Here is a 22,377-nt window from a genome sequence, read left to right on the forward strand (position 1 = left end):
ATAGCAATTACACTCCTTTCCTCAAAGTGTATAGAAGCTACTTTCAGATTATTTATGAACATTGTGCATTTTAACAGTACTACTTACATTAATCAGTATTAGAAAAAATATGACTGGTATATCAAAATAATGATTTCATACACATTAAGTGATACAGAGTGATGATATATCAAGATAATTTCAATAAAGGAAAAAAATTTTGTCATAATAAAGAGATATTAACACAGACTAAACTGAAGGGAAATATAAGGCTACTGGTAAATATTGATACCTGTCAAATATTCACATAAACTTCCTAAACTGTCATTGCTCATAACTTAATCTTGTCCAAATATTTTAGGTATTTAAAAAGGCCTACTAACTGTATTTTACACAAGTTATGAGGAAATCAGAGCAGTCAATAATGTTAAAGCATTTTTTTCAAACAAATCTTGAATAAGTTATAATCAGGTAACTAAAAAGAAAATCTAAACTCAATTGTTTAATTCAACTGGCTCAAACTACTGGTAAAACTTAATGGCTGGAGAAATTATGGATGCTAACATTTACTACAGTTTTTAATACTCCTTGACAAAATAAAGTAAACCTTGCTCTGTCAAAAGTGTAGCTACAAGTAATTTTCTAACTATACACTTCATTCTGTACTACTTACATTGTTTAAAACAGTAAGAAGCGCTTGCACCAAGCCACTGCTGCACATCTCATATGGTGAAATTGTGTTTTCATCCTTCAAAAGTACAATCAGATTTTCTAAAGCTGTCTTCATTAAATCTCTCCAAGTGTTCTCACTCTCAATACACTAAAAGAAAAAAAAAATTTTAAATAAGGATGATGAAAAAACCAACAGGTCTTAATATACTTAATTTATCAGAACATCAATTACCATGAAATTAGACATTAAACAAGATTAAGAAATTCAAATTATGAATGCAAATTTTCTCTACCAGACTTGGCAACCTCATTTGTAAAAGGCTGATTATAATTATCTTAGGCTTCACAGGCCACGCATCTCCGTCACACCTGTTTAACCCTGTCATTGTAGCCACTATAGTAGTTACAGACAACATGGAAATAAATGAGTGTGGCTGTGTGCAACAAAACTACCACAGAACAACAATTTTACATATTCATATAATTTTCAGAAATCATGAAATATTGTTCTTATTTTTGATATGTGTTCAACCATTTAGAAACAAAACCATACAAAATTTAACCCATGGGTGATAATTTGCTGACTCCCTAATCAATATCTGGAATAGTAAAGATAAAGAAGAAAAATTAAATTAAGATCACTGCGTGTCATAAAATCTAGAGGCTGACATACTTGTCTATTTGTATGAAGTTCCCAAGATGACTCTAACTGAGTTGCTATGTTTCTGAGTGTTACCACTACTCCACGAGGCATGCTTTCAACAGCTTTAAAGTGGTCGTCATATAAATCTCGAGCCATAGTTCGTACCTACCAAAATAAAAAGAGTAAATGTGAATTTTTACTACAATTAATAGTTTTACCAAATCTTCCTTTTAAATAAATAACCTTTAAAGTTAAAATCTTTGGCCAGTTTCAAGATCCAAAAAATGTTACTACTTCTATGCATGTACATCAAAAAGATTTAACAGTTAAAAAACCACCAGCAGATTTTAGGCAACTCAAAGAACATATAATTTTAACTTTTGGTTATTCAAACTTTATGTTCATATACTAAATATAAGCTTACTTTATTTAAATAAAATTAAAGCTATAAAGGGTAACTTTGCTCTTTTTTAACAATGTTTTATAGTGAACCAATTAGAAAATACAAATAAGCAAAAATAAAAGGAGAAAAAAAGGAAGAGAAAATTATACCATCTGTAATTCCATCAACTGAAGTTGAACCTTTAACAGTCCAGGGTATACTTTAACTTATATGTCTTTCTTCTATTTACATTATATTATTCACACAAAATATGATGCTCATGTACTTATATATTACATCAAGAGCAAGAATGACTATTGTCAGTTTGGGCACTAATTACCTCTCATTTAAATTAAAGTAATATTATTTGAGAGAGGAACCCACACATGTCCCAGGCTTGAGTCTGATGAAATTTTGTATGTAACACTGTTTTTATGATTTATTACGATTTCATTTATATCACAAACTAACCTAGCATAGCTCTAATGTTAATAGAAAAAATTTTGCTCTCTACATGAATTAATAATATGTTACTATTCTATTTTGGTATGCCTCTCAGAATTAAAAGGTAAGTAAGTTCTGAATATCAGGCAACAGTGAAGAAACTTTATAAGCAGTATTAAGAAATAACAACAGGTTAAAACTGAGTGTATACAAAATTATTTTTTATAATAGATAAAATGATTTTATCTATTACTTTACAACAGGTAAAATTATTTTTACCTAAAGTTAGTATATTTTGATACATACAGCTTTCACACACACAAGAATAACCACATGTTCACTGAGTTACTACTGATTTCAAGAAACTGAATGAATAATTGTATTTTTTTAAGAAAATTAAATTAGAGGACTGAGATTATGCTCTCTTTGATTTACTTTTCTTTTGTATTATAAGGCTCACTTCCCTGTGAGTTAATCTAGATTTGGGTGGTTAATACAATTTCCTAGGGGCTCAGATGGTAAAGAATCTGACTGCAATGCAGGAGATGCAGGTTCAGTCCCTGGGTTAAGAAAATCCCGTGGAGACAGGATTGGCAACACACTCCAATATTCTTGCTTGGAAAATTCCATGGACAAAGGAGCCTGGAAGGCTAGAGTCCATAAGTTGCAAAGAGACAGACACAACTGAGCAACTAACACTTTCACATTTTATTCCAAAAAACTCCTGAGATAGCTGAGTGGTAGTTTATAAAGAATTTAAGAGTTGAGCTTCATCATTTGAGAATTTCATACCTGTGAAATCAGCTAGTCACTCAAATTTATGTGTAATCCATAAATCAATACTTGTAGCACTTTTCACAGTCATTTGTGGGCATGTGTATGCAGTGCAGCAAAAACTTAAAAAACATGACCACAGCCTCACAGGAACCTACACCTGTATTTCTCCAAGAAGCAATTCATGGAAACTTTACAGAACATAACTTCCATGAAAAAAGTAAACTGTATTTAGTCCAAGTTCCTTTTACCATATAATGGCTACCTTCAAATGAGATATTTCTTCCTCAAATGCCCTTAAGATATCCTGAATTGGAAGGAATCTCTAGCTTAACAGTCTACATTTACAACTGGAAATTATTATATGTAATAATTAATGTCTTCATATATTATATGTAGTGCTTCTAGTAAAATCCCTTACTATTATTTCTATGGCCAAAGCCATGCAAACATAAGTACCCTCCCATCTCAATCACTCAAAGGTATCCTTTACATACTGTATGAAAAAAACTGTATCATTATTATATGTAAAATAAAAATGTGTCATCAGAAGATAATGAATCTAACTGAGATTTTACTTTCTTTTTCAAAAATAAAAAAATTCAATAACTGGTATGGCAGATGGAAATATAATGGATTTATTAAAAAGTGTATACTAAATGGACAGAATTTAAAAACTAGTAATATGAGTCAGTAACATTTGCTTCTGTATCTTTTTGAGACCGTGACTTCATCTAAGATGGCCATTAAACTAAGTATCAAATTATCTGGGTCTAGATCCAGGAATTCAAAGTGCTTCATCACAAAGTATTTAATCAGGATTACAAAATAAAATAATGCATATTAAATCTCCCATATCAGACTCTGTGGGAGAAGGCAAGGGTGGGATGTTCTGAGAGAATAGCACTGAAACAATTATACTATCAAGGGTGAAACAGATCACCAGCCCAGGTTGGATGCATGAGACAAGTGCTCAGGGCTGGTGCACTGGGAAGACCCAGAGGGATCGGATGGAGAGGGAGGCGGTAGGGGGGAGCGGGATGGGGAACACATGTAAATCCATGGCTGATTCATGTCAATGTATGGCAAAAACCACTACAATATTGTAAAGTAATTAGCCTCCAACTAATAAAAATAAATGAAAAAATAAAATAAAATAAATCCTCCATATCACTAAAAATACTTCTATCATTAATTAAAGCATAAGTTTAAAGCTTTGGTGACATTAAAAACTCAAGAAGATTTTAAAATAATTTAAATTTTATTCTTTGTCTCATCAATTTTATTTCTATTTTAATATTGGTGTTTAGTGTATACACAGAAAATAACTAAATGTATACATATTATGAAAAGTGAGGTAATGAGCACCAAAAAAGGAAAACTAAAAATATATTAGACGAGGGTAGCCTATGTTTTATGCCTCAGTTTCTGAACTGCCAGTAATCTATCTCTAAAACCCTATGTCAGTATAAAAGACAAAACAAACCAAATCCCACAAATTTACCTTTTGCTTAGTTTTTTCTAATTTAGATTTTAGTTTTCTTCCTCTTTTGCCAGTCCAGCCAGTCACAAATTCTGAACCTTAAAAAGAAAAAAAAAAAAGACATTTCACAGAATGTATTTTCTGAAATTTAACAATTTATGTGCAATTTAACATATTCATTCATTCTTATTCTGCTAAACTGACATACCTACATACTTACCCAGAGAAGTTTCTGCAGTAAATGAATGCCTGGTTCCTCTATTAGATTCAAACACAAATCCAGGTAAATCTTCTTTCAATACTGTTGCCTGCTGGCCATCTGAGTTATGAATAGCAATTTCTCCTTCTTTCAAACATGTTAGTGACCAATTCCCTACAGTGAGTTTAGTAGGTCCTGGTGCTGAGAGTATAGGTTGACTCGAAGTAGATGGCTTTACTTGGCCTCGTGCTCTTTGTAACTTCTCTAAGAATTCACTTCTACTTTCTATAAAGACAAAATGTTTGTTTTAAAACTTCATTCCTTTCAAATATACCATTAAAAAAAAATGAAACTACCTACTGGAATATCAGTTTTATTAAAAAAAATTCACTAAAGTTTTGTTCTTTGATATACTCTATTTTGCTATTATTTAGGTTCAGGCATAAAAACAATCCTCTGGCCAAAAATTTTTTGAAGTAGAAGGCTTTTGGGAAAATATACGATCTAAGACAGCATCAAACATGTGCAATTCATTATTGCATGATAAGAGGCACCTTTACCTAAAAGCATGGTGAGAGTAATCCCTGTCTCAGACAATAGAAAGACATGAAATGCTTTCATGGCACAATCACTTTCTCTGATGATATTAAAGAAAGGGCCATATGATCAAGGATATGCTACTGCTTCGACAATGGTGGCAAAAATGAGCAGAAAAACAAATTATCAAAATTATAGAAACTAGTAAAACGATTTTGTAGAAACAAAATATTACCTGAACTATCCGATCCACCTTCGGGACTACCACTTGAATACATGGTGGCAAGTTTTCCATCCAAGATAAATCTAAACCATCCATTACTGCCATTAGATAATTCCAAGGCTGCAGCATCACTCCATATATACAAGCAGTCCCTTCCCCTAATGATGGACCAATCTCTCCAATGATACGGTTTACCTTGCTGCAATTCTTTAGCATCTTCCTGTGGTTCATCTTCCTGAATGTGTAAAATTATTCAATGAAATGTGGAAATAATTTATATTTCAAATATTTGTAAGTATTTATAAAAACATGACCATGAATCAAATTTAGAATTAAAACATCCTGAATATAATATTCATCTGCCTATAGTTTAACAAGTATTATGATTCAACTAATTATCTATAATCTTACAAGTCCGTCGTAAAAATGGTTAAGAAATTCACATGACCTAAGTTATGACATTTCCAGGTATATGGGTAAAGAAAACAAATGGATTAGCTCTAAACACAATTACCAAATTATCTATGACTTGATAAACTCACCGTATCCCTGGGCCTAAGAGATTATTTGTAAAAAAAAATGCATGTTTACACTAAATTAATGGTATCCAAACCTAGCAGTGTAAAAAAACCACCAGAGATGTGTTTTATCAATAAACTATAAGGCCCCACCCTTAGCCAAGTGAATCAAAGGTACTGTATCATTCCTATAATGATAAAAATGTTAGTTATAACACGTTTTAAAAATAATAATTTGTAAACATTGTTTGACTAGCCTGGCATCCTAAAAGTTTTGATTTTGTTGATAACAATTAAATATTAAGAATACTCATCATTAACATATGATCTTGGCAAATGTGTGCATATATGCATGTATAGGTAAAGTATTTTTAAAGTTTTATAGACTTACTACACTTAAAAAGACTTTAAGGGACTTCCCTGATGGTCCAGTGGTTAAGAACCTGCCTTCCAATGCAGGGAATTTGGTTCCATCCTAGTTCCCCAATCAGGGAACCCACATGCCATCAGGATCCCACATGCCATGGAGCAACTAAGTTCATGCCATAGCTACTGAGCCTCCATGGTACAGAGTGTGAGCACCTCAACTAAAGCAGGTGCACCTCAATGAAAGACCCTGCATGATGCAACAAAGAGCCAGTGTGCCATAATGAAGACCCAACACAGCCAAATAAACAAATAGATATTAAAAAAAAAATTTAATGCATCTTTCACATGTTTCTTCTCTGAAGTAGCAACAGTTTATAACACTGAAATAAGACTGCAAAATATGGATTATAAATTTCTCTAATGTAAGTACTTGTGCTCCAGAACATGATAGATTAATAAGGATTAAGACGTGACTATCCATTGTAAACAAATTAAAAACCAGACAAAATATATGCAAAAGTGTTTTCGGATACTAGACAACAAGCAACACAGGATTGCGTGATCTCCTAGAAAACAGAAACAAATAAGGTAAGCCCCTTAGGCTCAGACAGTTTTCTGGTTAAGGTTTTAAGAAAAGGGAACAGAGAGTTCAGCAGTGTAAGGAAATCTGTCTTTGAAGAGTTTAAGACAAATGGAATACGCATGGTAGATGAGTTCAGGATCAGGGAGTCAAGCAAAAAAGACCTCTAGAAATGTGCAAAGTGGTCTCTAGGACATCTCTACTGAGTATCAGACCACCTGTGTACAGGTGATGTTACACATAAGGCTGGGCAAAGAACGATTTGAAAACGGTAAGTTGGAAAATTCAGAGGTCACACAGGGTGATCATACGTTTGCATTCCAAACAGCCATAGTGGAAAATCCTCATACCAATAGTTGAGACTTTTTCCAAATCTGATAACTGTGCCCACAGAGCAAATTAAATAATCCTGAGCCGGGGCAGACTCCCACATGTGCACGCACACATACAAGCTGAACACAGCTAAGCACATGAAAGACAAATTGCTAAAAACAAGTTACAAAGTCAAGAATAGCCAGAGGAAGAAAAGATTCGATACACAGAAAGGAACAAGATGAAAAACTAAGGCAAACTTAACAGTATATAACACTACGCACATCCAGTGACAATGGAATATCTCTTCAAGTACTAGAAAAATGGCTGGCCAGGAATCCCTGCAGGCACTGAACCTGTCCATTAAGAATCAAGGCCAGGTGGTCTGGTGGTCCAGTGGTTAGGACTCCACCTGCCAGTGCAGGGGAGACAGGTTTGAACCCTGGTCCCGGAAGACACAGCAACTAAGTCTGTTCGCCCTGACTGCTGAGCTCACACACCCTAGAGCCCGTGCTCTACAATAGGAGAAGCCACTGCAATGAGAAGACACGTATGGCAGGAAAAGACTCCCAATACTCCAACTAGAAAAGACCATGCGCACAGCAACAAAGATTCAGTACAGCTGAAAAAAATAGGGGGGCAAAATCAGTCCAGTGGTTAGGACTCCAAGCTGCCACAATAGGGGGCACAGGTTCGATCCCTGACTGGGGAACTAAGATCCCACAAGCCAAGCAGCATGGCCAAAAAAAAAAAAAGATATTTTCAGACAAAATTTCGAAGAATTTTCTGGCTTGTCTTGTCATTTCCTAAATAATGTATTTTGAAGAATAAAAGTTTAATTTTAATGAAAACAATTTACTGATTTTTTTTGTTGTTCTTTCATAATATAATCTTTTAATGTCCTATCTAAGAAATCTCTGGCAGATTCAAGGTCACTAAGATTTTCTTCTTTTTCCTCTAGAAGCCTTACAGTTTTATTCCATAAATGTTAGTTCATGATTTATTCTCTGTTAAAAAGGGCGAGATTTCATATTTCTGCATATGTTATCCATTTGTTCAAGTGTAATTTTTAAGAGATCACCCTTTCCTGACTGAATTACCTTAGTAATTGTTTGAACAACTGACCATATCTGTATCTATTTTTACACCACTAGCACACTTTCTTAGCTACTACAGCTTTCTTTCAAAGGATACTTTGGTTATTCTAGGTTCCTATAACTTTCATATCGGAGAAGGCAATGGCACCCCACACTCCAGTCCTCTTGCCTGGAAAATCCCATGGATGGAGGAGCCTGGTAGGCTGCGGTCCATGGGGTCGCTAAGAGTCAGACACGACTGAGCGACTTCACTTTCCCTTTTCCCTTTCACACATTGCAGAAGGAAATGGCAACCCACTCCAGTGTTTTTGCCTGGAGAATCCCAGGGACAGGGGAGCCTGGTGGGCTGCCATCTATGGGGTCACACAGAGTCGGACACGACTGAAGTGACAGCAGCAGCAGCAGTAGCATAATTTTCATATAAATGTTAGAATTTGTTTGTTAATTTCTACAAAGACTGCTGGAATCTGTAACCTACCTTTTGAAAGAATTCCAAGGGGATGAACTCAGATAACACTTCTTATTTGGTTTTTGTTAAATGTCCAGTAATTTAGGAAATATACACATTCATCCTTAACCAAGAAGGATTCTGCAACTACAATCCATACTCTATCATTCTCTCAAAAATAGTATTACTCAGTCGCTAATACTTAGGTAGCATTCACTAAATGGCAGGACTTAACCCTTGCTGGCACTCGGTAGAGACAGATAAGGTGTATTTTTTGACATGTGACCCAAGGTAAGAATTATCAATAGGTACTGAAACTAGTGGATAAAAATTTAATGAGAAACAGCATATCTCCACAGTCTCAAATTATCTCCCCATAAATTACTTACTAATTACAAAAGGAAAAAGTATCTTTACAATACAGAAACCTGGCAGAGACAAACACGACAAACTGACCCAAGGTGACCATCAGCAGGAGAGCAAACAGACATCACATGCCTCTTAGAAGGCATATTTTACACCAAAATCACCGTAACGTCACCACTACAGCCTCTCTGCTAAAAACACACAACTTGAATCAAATCATGAAGAAACATGGCACAAACACAATGTAAGGGTCATTGTCCAAATTAAGTGATCTCTCCTCCTCAAAAACATGCCAGGGCTATAAAAGGGAAAGCTGAGAAATAGAACAACATGATGACTAAATGTTATATGCTCCTGGACTGGATTCTAGAAGTGTGAGGTGGAGAGGTAGGAAGGTTGTAGGCGCAGAAGGGGTTTGCTATCAGAGACAATAGCAAATTAGAATAAGTCTCTGGATTAGATAATATTTTTTTATAAATATTAAATTTCCAGATCTTGATAACTATACTAGGATTATATAAGACAATGTCCTGGTTTTGTGGTGAAGAATTTAGGTATAAAAAGGGACACGATCTATCCTATTTCTCTTAAATAATATATTTTATTTTATTCTATTTTTTTTTTTCCGGCCATGCTGAGCAGCTTGTGGGATCTTAGTTCCCTGACCAAGAATTGAACGCAGCACTAAGGTAGTAAAAGCGCAAAGTCCCAACCATTGGACGACCACAAAATTCCCTCAAACAATATATTTTAAATGAGCATGCACACACGTTGTCTTTGTAAGTAATTAAGCAAATGGGGCAAAATGTTAGTAATTAGTGATTTTGGATAAAGAATGTCCTGATATTCTTTATTTGCAACTTCTTTGCAAGTTTTATCAATGATACATTTTAAAAGAAAAGTGACCAAATTTTTAAAACTACAGTATGACTCCACGATGGCATTATTTTGTCAAATTGTCAAAACTCATCATAACTGGAACTATATTTCTTCAAAAGAAACCCTACTCCTCAAAAGTCTACAAGCAATAAATGCTGGAGAGGGTGTGGAGGAAAAGGGAACCCTCTTACACTGTTAGTGGGAATGCAAACTAGTACAGCCACTATGGAGAACAGTGTGGAGATTCCTTAAAAAACTGGAAATAGAACTGCCATATGACCCAGCAATCCCACTCCTGGGCATACACACCGAGGAAAGCAGAACTGAAAGAGACATGTGTACCCCAATGTTCATCACAGCACTGTTTATAATAGCCAGGACATGGAAGCAACCTAGATGCCCATCAGCAGACGAATGGATAAGGATGCTGTGGTATATATACACAATGGAATATTACTCAGTCATTAAAAAGAATACATTCGAATCAGTTCTAATGAGATGGATAAACTGGAGCCCATTATACAGAGTGAAGTTAGCCAGAAAGATAAACATCAATACAGTATACTAATGCATATATATGGAATTTAGAAAGATGGTAACGATAACCCTATATGTAAGACAGAAAGAGACACAGATGTATAGAACAGACTTTTGGACTCTATGGGAGACGGCGAGGGTGGGATGATCTGAGAGAACAGCATCGAAACATGTATATTATCAAGTGTGAAACAGATTGCCAGTCCAGGTTGGATGCATGAGACAAGTGCTCGGGGCTGGTACACTGGGATGACCCAGAGGGATGGGATGGTAGGGGGGTTCAGGATGGGGAACACATGTAAATCCATGGCTGATTCATGTTAATGTATGGCAAAACCCACTACAATATTGTAAAATAATTAGCCTCCAACTAATTAAAACAATAAACAAAAACCCTATTCCTAATAGATACCATTGCAATCAACACCACTCACTTTTTCTGGTTTTGATTCCTCTTCATTCTCATCATCAGAGGAAGGACCTGCCAAAGTGGACACTTTGCTAATGACACCAAGTCTGGCTAGCTGATCCAAAAATATATCGCCACCTTTATCTACTAAATCCCTTATGATTTGCAAAGCCAGCAAGTGGCCATCATCATCATCCTGGGGAGAAAAAGAAGGAAATTAAAAGATGGTAAAAATAAGCTTAGCTGCGTGGAATAGACAAATGCACTCATTTGCACAGACAAAATGATTTAATAAAATTAGGATGCAAGTAATTTTACTACTATTTAATGAAATTAAAAATATAGAAGTTTCAAAAAGACAATAAACTTACCTCTTGATCCAGAACAGTTGCAGTGATTTCCACTAGTATTGTAGGCAAATTGTGACCAACATCAGAATCACAAACTTCTTTTAAGAGTGCTTCAGAGCAGAAATGAATCATTTTTCGAATCAGAGCAAGACTTGCTTTCCTTGAAAAGTAAAAAAAAAAAAAAGGACTTTTAGGTAGCCATGATAAGAAGCTAAAATTTAAAAAAAAAAAGTTAAAATTAAAATACCCAATTTAAGTTTTAAACAGTCTGCTAAAAATATACTTAATATAAGAATACTATTAGTAAGAACCTACTGAATAGCACAGGGAACTCTATTCAGTACTATGTAATGACCTATATGGGAAAATAATATTTTTTAAAAGTGGATATATGTTGATATAACTGACTCACTTTGCTCGACAGCAGAAACTAATACCACCTTGTAAATCAACTATACTCCAATAAAAAAAAATTTTTAAATACAAAAACAAACTAAGACAATACTAAAACTAGGTACACATTCATTTTTGAAGTAATTTCATTTTTTATTATTCATTGAGCTCATTAAAACAAATCATTTTTGTAATTTACTTACATGTGCTATGTCATATTTAACCAGCATTATTGCTAACATTCTATGATAATTTTAGAAAATCAAAAATAGCACAATTACTGATAAATGGTGTCTATAACTCCAAATACAAAACTCTTAAAACACCTGATGGTTTATATTGAAATAAAATTTTTAATTAAGCATTTTTGTGCTTTGTCAAACTTAAGAATGTTCATTATAACTATATTCTCTAAATGAGATCCTAATAATCCCATGCCCTCAAATATTCCCATTGTTAACAACTTGCATGACTCCTTTCCCTTCTATTTATCTACTGCTTTGCTCAGAGCATAGGAGATACTCAATAATGTCACATAAACTAACCTCAACTTTATAATAAGCAATTTGTTCTTTTAAAATAGAAGACACACATAACCATAGACATCAAAATGGTAATACACTGGTCTATTATATAAAAGTTAGTAATTCATTTAACACATGTTTTCTGAGCATCTAGTAATAGTCTGGGCACCAAGCTGTAAATATCACTGCCCTTGAAGTGACTTCTCCACAGAAAGGATGGAGAGGCAAAAATCACTACCAGGATCTAAGAGAGGCATCTGATGCAGCTGTATTCCCTCAGAATGTGGCCTTTATGTATTTCACAACTCTTCCCTAGGTGCATTTTGTAACACTATGCATTCCTTAAATTTAAAATATCCTTTATTACAAATTCAAGTACATAATAGAATACAGTAGGCAAAAGGAGAACAAACTGGCCTAACTGGATCAGTTCCCTCTAGTGTTTGTTAACAGCTATGTATATATGGATGTAGAATCAGTATTTACGTACAATAGTTTTATGTTTTGATTTATCTCAATTAAAATAACATAGGAATGTTCACATGTTGTTTACCTATCTGGCTACTATCACGCTGAGTCATTATGAGTCAGGAACACTTGTATGTACTTTAAAAACTTTGCATGTCATTTAATCTATCTAACAAATTCTATGAAGTAGTTTTATTAGCTCAGTTTTACAGATGAAAAAAAAAAAAAGGACATAAAGAAAGGTAAGTCTACTAAGGTCAGAGAACTAATAAATTAGAGCCTCAACTCAAACTCATCTCTTAACCAATTCACCATGCCTAATATACATAACATAAAATTTTCCTGTTTAACAGTATTATATAAATTGTGAGCATTAGCTTACAGGCTTTTCAATCAATAAAATAAACAGTGTTTTGGCGGGGAGCAGTTTTATTTCTTCAGTAGAGGGATTCTTTGATCCAGGAGTCTATACATTTTCATACATACTGAATGTGCATCAGTATGGAATCCAGACTTGGCAAGCTGATTTTTAAAAAAATCTATTAAGTGACAACATGGATGGACCTCAAGAGCATCATGCTAAGTGAATAAGCCAGAGAAAGACAAATACTGCCTTGTATCACTTAAACGCAGCTTTAGAGTGGAGACAGAGAATAAAACAAAAAGCTCCAAGAGCAAGATTTCAGACAGTGTAAACTCTGTGAAGACAGTAAAATATTATGATGTCTTAGGGGTAAATTTAAATTGGATGGATAGCTGTCACTGGACATAAGCATTTGAACTGAGACCTGAATGAAGCAACCCACCATTCAAAAGCTCTGGAGACTAAAAAGTCTCCAAACAAGAAAGGTAAGTGCAAAACCCTCAAAGGAAAAATGTACATAGAAAATTTCAAAAACAGAAAGAAGGTTAGCATAGTTTAAGTGCAACAGACTAGGGGTTAGATAGTACTAAATGAGGTCAGAGAGCTGACTGGGATTTAAACAAGACACCTTCCAAGCCTGAGAGTTAAGCAGTGAGGTTTTATTTAAGGCCAACTAAAAACGACTTGGCTTCCCAGGTGGCTCAGCGGGAAAGAATCCGCCTGCCAAGCAGGAGATGCAAGTTCAATCCCTAGGTCGGGAAGATCCCTGGAGAAAGAAATGTTGACCCACTCCAGTATTTTTGCCTGGAGAATCCCACGGACAGAGGAGCCTGGCAGGCTCCATGGGGTTGCAGAAAAGTCAGGCATGGCTTAGTGACTAAAAGAAGAAGAAGCTACTGGAGGGTTTAAATCAGGTGATGTGACATGATTTAAAAATGAATTCAGTCTAATGTGTAGGAACAGACTGTAGTGGGACAAGAGAGAAAAAGAGGAGAAAGACCAGGTAAGAAGCAACTATAGCAGCCAAACTACAGACCATGGTACCTTGGACCGGAGTACTAACAACAGATGGACATACGTGGCAGACTCTGGACACACCGCAGAGGGAGAGCCACCAGGACCCACACCAGGATGAAATGACCCCAAGGTTCATGCCTGTGTACATATTCTTGTTCACTGACCCTCCTAAATCTATCTCCCTAGAAAACATCCAAATATCCTTTAAACCCCAACTTAAAGCTCATTTCTGCATAAAATCTCCAATTTGCCCAGCCAATTAGTTGTTAAATCATTTATGTCCCCAGGGAATATAATCTACCACTTACCACTCTGTATTATTACTCATGTCTTCCTTACTAGCTTGCAAGTGTAAAGAGGGCCAAGTCCTAATTCTTTGGGTAACTCCTCTAGTGGCCCATTTACACTGACTCTATCAAAAAGGCCTCTGTAAAGCTCAATAGACGTTATCTGTACTTAAAAATTTTCTCTAGAGCTGATATTCAGAGAGTTACAAAAACTGTGTTAGGTTAGTTTTCTTGATTTTCTAAACTACTTCTCATAGGTCAGATCATCAGAAGGAAAGATTTAATTCTCCAATCTAATTTTTATTCTTATCATACCTTTTCAATATTAAAATAATGTCACATTCTTCTGGAAAAGGGAGATAGATAAAACTACAAAAATAGTAAATACAAATAGCATGAATAACTACCTTATTGAAGGCAGCATAGTCTGTTGAAATGTTTGTGCAAATACTGGCAGTAACCTTTTCAAGTATATAGGTGCCATTTCTGGATCTCCTTTCGGCTCATTACATTCTTCTTCATCTTTGTTTGTATCTTTCTTTTTCTTATCATCTCCTTTATTAACTGGACACATCCAATCACCTATAGACAAATATTGTTCAATAAAATACATTTTTTGGAAAAATTTTCAGGGAAAAATATTAAAATGTACTCAATGATAGCTATCCTAATTAACAATAATCAAATTAGCACACTGTATCTATCAAAGATGTTCATAAAAATACTAAAGAACATTAGTACCTCCAATGAGTTGAGGTACAACTCACAACTTAAGGAGATAATTCTGGATACGCCCAGTTCAGTTCAGTTCAGTTGCTCAGTTGTGTCTGACTCTTTGCGACACCATGAAAAATTTCAAAAATATTTCAGAGACTCTGCATTCATCTACTTTGTGAAAACTTAAATGTTTGGTCAAAGTATTTTGTCTACACAATAACCAACTATTCTTTATGACATCCCCACACCCTTAAACTTGTGATTTGGTCTTTTTGGAATCATGCAGCCACAGTCTCAAAGAACACAGAACAGTACACTGGTATAGGTTTGTCAAATATAAGAGCGTGTGTATAAAATCACTTTACTTCAAGGAAATTACTTCTTTATATAAGGGAGTTCACTTGTCTACAAAAAGCTACTTTTATGGAAGTGAAGCTGAAAAGTAATAGCAGCTGGCATAAAAGGAAAGATACTACTCCTCACCTGGAGACTGAAGAATAGCTACTACTTCACTATGGCCCCTTTCCCGAGCTTTATCTAATGGAGTTTTTCCATCTTCATCTCTCAGATCTGGATTTGCACCATGCCGTAAGAGAGTCTAGAAAGAAAAAGCATTTAACATGGATTAAATGACCAACACCTTATTTCTTCAATGTACAGTTCTCCGACCTTCAATTGCATCCACATACTTCAGAATGCAGACTTACAGAATTACTTAATCAAGCAGGTTATCAATTCAAATCTCTGCCTTTGCACACAACACTCTAAAGTTGTTTGTTTATATCTTGAAAAAAGAATAGATTACTTTCAGTTGGTTATTTATTAACATCTCAAATTACATATGTTCACATCTGAACCTGTCATGTTCCCCATCAAGCCTCTCCTCTCAATTTCTTTACTTTAACAGAGGTACTAGTATTCAGTCTGTACACCAGAGAATGCTGTCATCTGTGCCATAAAGAGTTTAATGACACAGAGTTTCTAAGAGTGTCCTAGCAGATAGGATTTTTCACCCAAGTTACTAAAATCCATTCCACAATTTTTGTTGCATGGACAGGTAATAATAACTATGCTATTAACTTCTATCTGGCCAACACCAATTCTAAGACTTTCCAATTTAAAAGATGTTGAAATGTGTATGGTGGGAGGCAGTATCTTAGAATCAATTAAAAAACAGAAGAACCTATGAAGAATGATGTGTGTGTGTGCTAGCTGCTTAGTCGGGTCCAACTCTTTGCAACCCCATTGACTGAAGCCCACCAGGCCCCACTGTCCATGGGATTCTCCAGGCTAGAACACTGGAGTGGATTGCCACTTCCTTCTCCAAAAGGAACTACAGAAAGAAAGAAAGTGAAGTTGTTCAGTTGTGTCCAACTCTTTGTGACCCCGTGGACTGTAGCCTACCAGGCTCCCGCAACCATAGAATTTTCCAGGCAAGAGTACTGGAGTGGACTGCCATTTCCTTCTCCAGAAGAATGATAAAACATGTTAAATGCTTAAGACCCTGGCTGGTAAAGAATAAGTGCTTAATGAGTACCTATTATATCATTATTAGTAATGGCAGCTATAGTTCATTGTGGACTAATACATAACCAAAATAGGTTAAGATTAGATACAATTCATTTGGTTCTTTCTCCCTCTCAGATACCTATAACTGAAAAACAGCATGGGTTCAAAAAAAAAAAATGCTCAAAAAATTTTTTTACTACCCTTAGAAATATCATTCCCTCTAAAAGTTAACCAATTCAAACTGACAGAAGTTGAGCATGAAGAGATCACCTAGAAGGCTAAGTTATTAACAAAAAATTTTCTTAACAACATATATATGAAAACAATAGCAGCTACCATTTAAGTGTCTACATACAATGTGCCAACTACTATACTACGTGCTTTTCATGTAATTTTTTCTAATCACAGTGATAATGCTAGAAGGGACTTCCCTGGTGGTCCAATGGTTAAGACTCTGCACTTCCATTGCAGGCGGCACAGGTTTGATACCTGGTTCGGGAACTGAGATCCATGGTGTATATACATATACAATGAAATATTACTCAGTCATAAAAGAGAATGAAATCTTACCATTTGTGATAACATGCATGGACCTTGAGGGTATTGTGCTAAGTGAAATAAGTTGGACATAGAAAAATAAATACTGTATGATCTCACTTATATAAAGAATCTAAAAAATAAAACAAAGGGACAAATGTAAAAAACAGATTTGAGCAAACTCCGGGAGATGGCGAAGAACAGGGATGCCCGGTATGCTGCAGTCCATGGGGTCGCAGAGTCAAACATGACTGAGTAACTGAACAACAAAAGTCCTTTGCTAATGTAAGAATCAAAGCTATTATGATTCTTCTGCAAACAGAATATCTGCTAGATTGATAAACAGAAACGACAGAAACATGTATAAAGCTATTCATTACCAGGAGAAAGAAATCGGGGGGGAAAACAAGTTTTCAGCAATAGCTGACTGGATGAATACATTTGTACAGGTTAAGTATACAGATGTAAAAAAAGATCTCTATATACTAATAGGGAGAGGTCTCAGTGTGCATTGCATATGCACTTAGTCACTTAGTTGTGTCTGACTCTCTGCGACCCCATGTATGGTAGCTCACCAGACTCCTTGTCCATAGGATTCTCCAGGCAAAAATACTGGAGTGGGAAGCCATTCCCTTTTCCAAGGATCTTCCCAACCCAGGGATCAAACCTGGGTTCAGTCTTTACCATCTGAGCCCTGCAGGAGGATTCTTTACCGTCTGAGCCACCAGGGAAGCCAGTATATCATTAAATAATAATTAAATATTAACAATTTATATTTTTAAAGGAAAAAAGCAAAGTATAGATCAGTATATATGTCACATTTTGTATTTTAAAAAAATATTTTAAAATATTTTTGCTTGTACCTGTATTAAAAAAACAATGAAAAGATTTCAAAAAAAAAATGCTTACCTATAGAGTGCCAGGGAAAATGGAGGGAATGAAGAGAGTATGTAAGTATGGCTTCTCCAAATAAAAGTTTTTATATTATTCTAATTTTAGAACAACGTAAATATTAAATTAATAAGTAAATTAATAATTAAAAACCCTGGATTTTACCTTTGCTACTTGAGGTCTTCCAAAACATGCAGCATAATGTAATGATGATGACCTTTGACCTCTATTAACATCAGCACCTCTTTCACAAAGAAATTCTACCTGTAAAATAATGGAGAATCATAAAGTTGCCTTATTAAAATTTCTGTCTTTGATTTAAAACATTAACTTTTATTTATTAGCTTACCATTTCCTGAGTTCCAAATGCAGAAGCCCAGTTTAATAGAGTTTGACCTACATCATCCATAAAATTTACTTCAAAGGCTGAAAATTTAAAGGAAAAAAATAAATCTTTTTTAAAGGCAACAAAATAATAATGAACTTTTCTAAAGTGGGAACCATTTAAAGAGTATTATTAACTGTTATTAACAATCACTAAATAGACAGCCAATTTTAAACATTTAGGTCAATTATATAGTAGTAAATAATCAGCAAGCATAAATTCTGCTAAGAAAAAGTATTCCAAAATTTTTAAATTACTGGGGATTCACAAGGCTATAAGCCTTAAAAATAAACATAAGAAATAAAAAAACTAAATATACAATAAAACTAGAGAGTATTAGTTGCCTCATGCTGTAACTGAGGAAAACAAGCTAAACCACACCTGTACTCAAAACAAAAGTCTAATCACCCAGAAGATCTTTTCTTTTTATTATAACATCTCTCTATTTACTTATTTTCCCCGTGCTGATGGCTCAGATGGTAAAGAATCTGCCTGCAATGTGGGAGACCCAGGTTCAATCCCTGGGTCAGGAAGATCCCCTGGAGAAGGGAATGGCAATCCACTCCAGCATTCTTGCCTGGAGAATTCCATGGACAGATGCTACAGTCCATGGGGTCACAAAGAGTCAGACACGACTGAATAATGAATACTTTCACTTTTCACTTTCATGCAGTGCAGCATGCAGGATCTTAGCTCCCTACCCCAGGGGTCAAATCAGTGCCCCTGCAATGGGAGCAGAGTCTTAACCACCAGACTGTCAAGGAAGTACCCCATTAGTATCCTTCACCAGCTTATATTTGCTGATCAGCTCATGCAGCAGTCTAAAAAAATGTACTATATATCAAGAAAATTCACTTGGATCAGTTTCCATTAATCCTAAGAAAACAACAGCCCTCAATTCAATCTGCACTTAACCTTAGAATTGGTATGACTTCCTTCTGGCAATAAAACAGGTTAATTTCATTTACTCATTCAAAAAGCATTTATTCAGATCTTACCATGCACCAGACTGATAATTTATATACATAGGGAGAGGAGATATGGAAGGCATTGGCCATTCTGTTTTCTGACACAACCGCTAAAAGTTTTTAAAAATAAAAAAAAGAAGCCTAGAAATTAAAAATAATTCCTTATCTTAGTTTTCTTTTTATATTTTAAAAAATATTTTCCAACCTCCTGTGTCGATTGCATCTATAAGTGCATCGGTATCTTTACTTCGAATACAGTCTATAAGCTGCCGATGTGAGCGCTCCCCAGAACTATCCAATCTCCGAAGTCCTGGGATTCTGCCGGTGGATCCAGCACTAGATTTTGGCAAAGCCTTTCGTCCTTCAAATAATAGCACCAAGAGAAGGTCAACCAAACGCATGGTATCAAGCACACATCTTTCATCACCCTGCAATGCACTTTCAATGGAATCTGGAAGCTCTGACCTCAGGAGATCCTAAAAAGAGAATGGGAGAGAAAAAAGTTTTAATCTACTCATTATACAAAGACACTTCTTTGAAAAGATTAAATAAGATTCAAAACCACTCTTACGTGCGTTACTACTGGAGAGCCTCTGCAAAGTGTTGAGAGCAGACTTACAATTGTTGACACCTGGTTACTCAACTTGGAATCTGCAGCTGTGGAAGGTGCTCCTGTGGTGCTGCGACTGGGTTTGCAAGCTGATGACGGCCCCGATATAGTACCACCAGCAGCAGCCATTCTGGATAACAGCTCTTCAGTTAATCCATGCTTGGCTAATGGAGCTGGGTCAACACCACGACGGGTGAATCGGTCAGCTAGTGACGCAAAACATCGCAGAGCTCCATCTGAAACCTAATGATGTACCGAATATACATGTGAACAAAATTCACTTTAAAAGGACTAGTACTATTTACTTCAACAGTGAACTATTAAGAAAGGCAATTGCAGCAAAGGATACCACCAGTCTAGATTTGAATTCTGGCTTCTCATTCTGGTAACTCTATAACCTGAGGATATTACTTAATTGTTCCTCAATTCTTACCTGCAAAATGGGAATAGTAACAGTACCTATAATTTATTGTATGAGCTCAAAAGAGACGATACACGTTAAGAAACTAGACTAACAGTAAAAAGCTCATTAAATCTTTACTATTATTACGCATAACTAGGCCAAGATAATTGATGAATAGCAATGGAAAATAATTAACATCGAAAGGGTAAAAAGGCACTAAAACTCAAGTTTTATTTTCTAAAGATGATAATTTAACAAAAATTTATACATTTAAAATTTTAAAAACTGTTGTTTTACTTGAATGAAAACTACCCTTTTAAGTAAGCAAAATTGTGCTGAGCCAACAAATTTCACTGGGTATTAAGTGCAGCTTTAGAAATAATATATTTCTAAAATGTTTAAATCTTAAGAATAAACCCATGCCACTTTTATAATTTAAAATGTCTCACTGCCAAAACAAACAAGAAGATTACCATATAGAAATAAAAAATTAGAAGATGAGAGAAAGAGAAATTATCCTTACTTCATCAAACAAAAAGTTCCAATTACACTAAGGTTGACCCTTAAACAACATGAGTTTGAACTGCATTGGCCCACTTATATGTGGATATTTTTCCCCACTAAATTCATACTACAGAACTACACAATCCATAGTTGGCTGAATCCATAGCTTTAGAACCCCAGATAGAGATGGCAGACTATAAAGTTATATGCACATTTCCAACTGTGCAGAGGATCAGCACCTCTAACCCCCAGGTTGTTCAAGGGTCAACTTTATACCATAGTTATAACCAGTGGACACTATAAAATCGCTTTTTGAAAATAAAGTACATAGAAGCTATTTAATTACCTGATGATCTTCATGTTTTAATAAACTAGACAGAGATTCTACACAAATTTCTAAAGAAGAATCTTGAGGTTCCATTTTGCCACAGAGTCTTGACACCACAGCCATGGCAGAGTGCAAGGTGTCTTTATGAACCAGGTGTCCACTGTCACGAATGAAGGTAAGCACACAATTCAAACCACCAGCCTCAAAGACTGCTCCTGATTCACGAGTGCATATTAATTCTAAAACCTACAGTAAAATAAAATTAACAGAAAATACAGTAAGTCCAATTTTCATTTTCAAGAATTACAGAGAACATGATACACCCTACAAATGTATTAGTAGTCACATTTTAAAAAGTAAGGGCAGGGTCTGAGAAAGGGTGGGTGTGAGGGGCAGGAGCCATATCTGGCTGAGAAGATGGCAAGAAGTAGTCCCTGAAATAGCCCAAGAAGGTGACCAAGACAGACAGGGAAGATAAGGCATTCAAGTTAAACAGAAATTAAAATAGAAGAAACTCAAGGAGTTAAAAGCAAAGGCTGTGAAAAGAGCCCCTTGGCCACAGGTGGAATTAAGAAATTGGGCAAAAAGCTGTCCCTTGTGCCTGAGGCAATGGTGATCTTTAATTTCATCCTTATTTAAACATCTGGATTCCCTACCATACAATGCTGCTATCAATAGCTAGAATGAAGTCTTGGAGCCTGTTGTACACACTTAACCTTTCATTTAAAAAAAAAAAAAAAAGTGAAGCAAAACAGAATAAATTAATTTTAATATATTTTATTTAGCACAATATGTCCAAGGTGTCATTATTTCAACATGTAATCAATATAAAAATTATTGGTAAATTTTGTGCATTTAGTCTTCAAAAACCCATGTATATTTTATACTTAAAACACACCTTAATTTGGGGTAGCCAAATTTGAAGTGTTCAACAGTCACATATAGCTACCATATTAGACAGCATAGGTTTAGGTGGTAAAACCCGCATGGCAAGCTAAGAACTACAAGTAATTCAGCAAAAGTCTATAAACGTCCTAGACATTAAAAAAACAAATCAATAAACGCCAACTATTACATTATTCATTATCTTAACACACACTCTATGAATATTAAGACATTAAAAATCACTTTTTGGCCAAGTTTCTCTGAGCCCACCCATGTGTCCATCCACAAGTACTGTACTCTTCTTCCTCCTAATAAACACCTTACTTGCTTCACTGTAAAAAAATTTTTTAAAATAATTTTTTAAAAAATCACTTTTTGGAACTTCT

General features: G+C 35.1%; 1 protein-coding gene across 5 annotated transcripts in view; it reads right to left on the minus strand.

The window, feature by feature from the left end:
* The window catches only part of HECTD1 (HECT domain E3 ubiquitin protein ligase 1), a 73,785-nt gene that overhangs the window by 34,333 nt on the left and 17,075 nt on the right, over positions 1–22,377 (minus strand). For all 5 annotated transcript variants that reach the window (XM_065905837.1, XM_065905835.1, XM_065905834.1 and 2 more), the window contains exons 4-17: positions 21,125–21,352; positions 19,833–20,114; positions 19,467–19,737; positions 18,258–18,334; positions 18,074–18,172; positions 15,455–15,569; positions 14,662–14,836; positions 11,223–11,361; positions 10,877–11,047; positions 5,349–5,571; positions 4,598–4,861; positions 4,399–4,475; positions 1,325–1,459; positions 653–799 (exon numbers count right to left, since the gene is read on the minus strand). In XM_065905837.1, the coding sequence (XP_065761909.1) occupies positions 653–799; positions 1,325–1,459; positions 4,399–4,475; positions 4,598–4,861; positions 5,349–5,571; positions 10,877–11,047; positions 11,223–11,361; positions 14,662–14,836; positions 15,455–15,569; positions 18,074–18,172; positions 18,258–18,334; positions 19,467–19,737; positions 19,833–20,114; positions 21,125–21,352 (2,403 nt within the window). The remainder of the gene's footprint in view (positions 1–652; positions 800–1,324; positions 1,460–4,398; positions 4,476–4,597; positions 4,862–5,348; positions 5,572–10,876; positions 11,048–11,222; positions 11,362–14,661; positions 14,837–15,454; positions 15,570–18,073; positions 18,173–18,257; positions 18,335–19,466; positions 19,738–19,832; positions 20,115–21,124; positions 21,353–22,377) is intronic.

Source organism: Muntiacus reevesi, chromosome 15, assembly GCF_963930625.1.
Source record: "Muntiacus reevesi chromosome 15, mMunRee1.1, whole genome shotgun sequence".
NCBI lineage: Eukaryota > Metazoa > Chordata > Mammalia > Artiodactyla > Cervidae > Muntiacus > Muntiacus reevesi.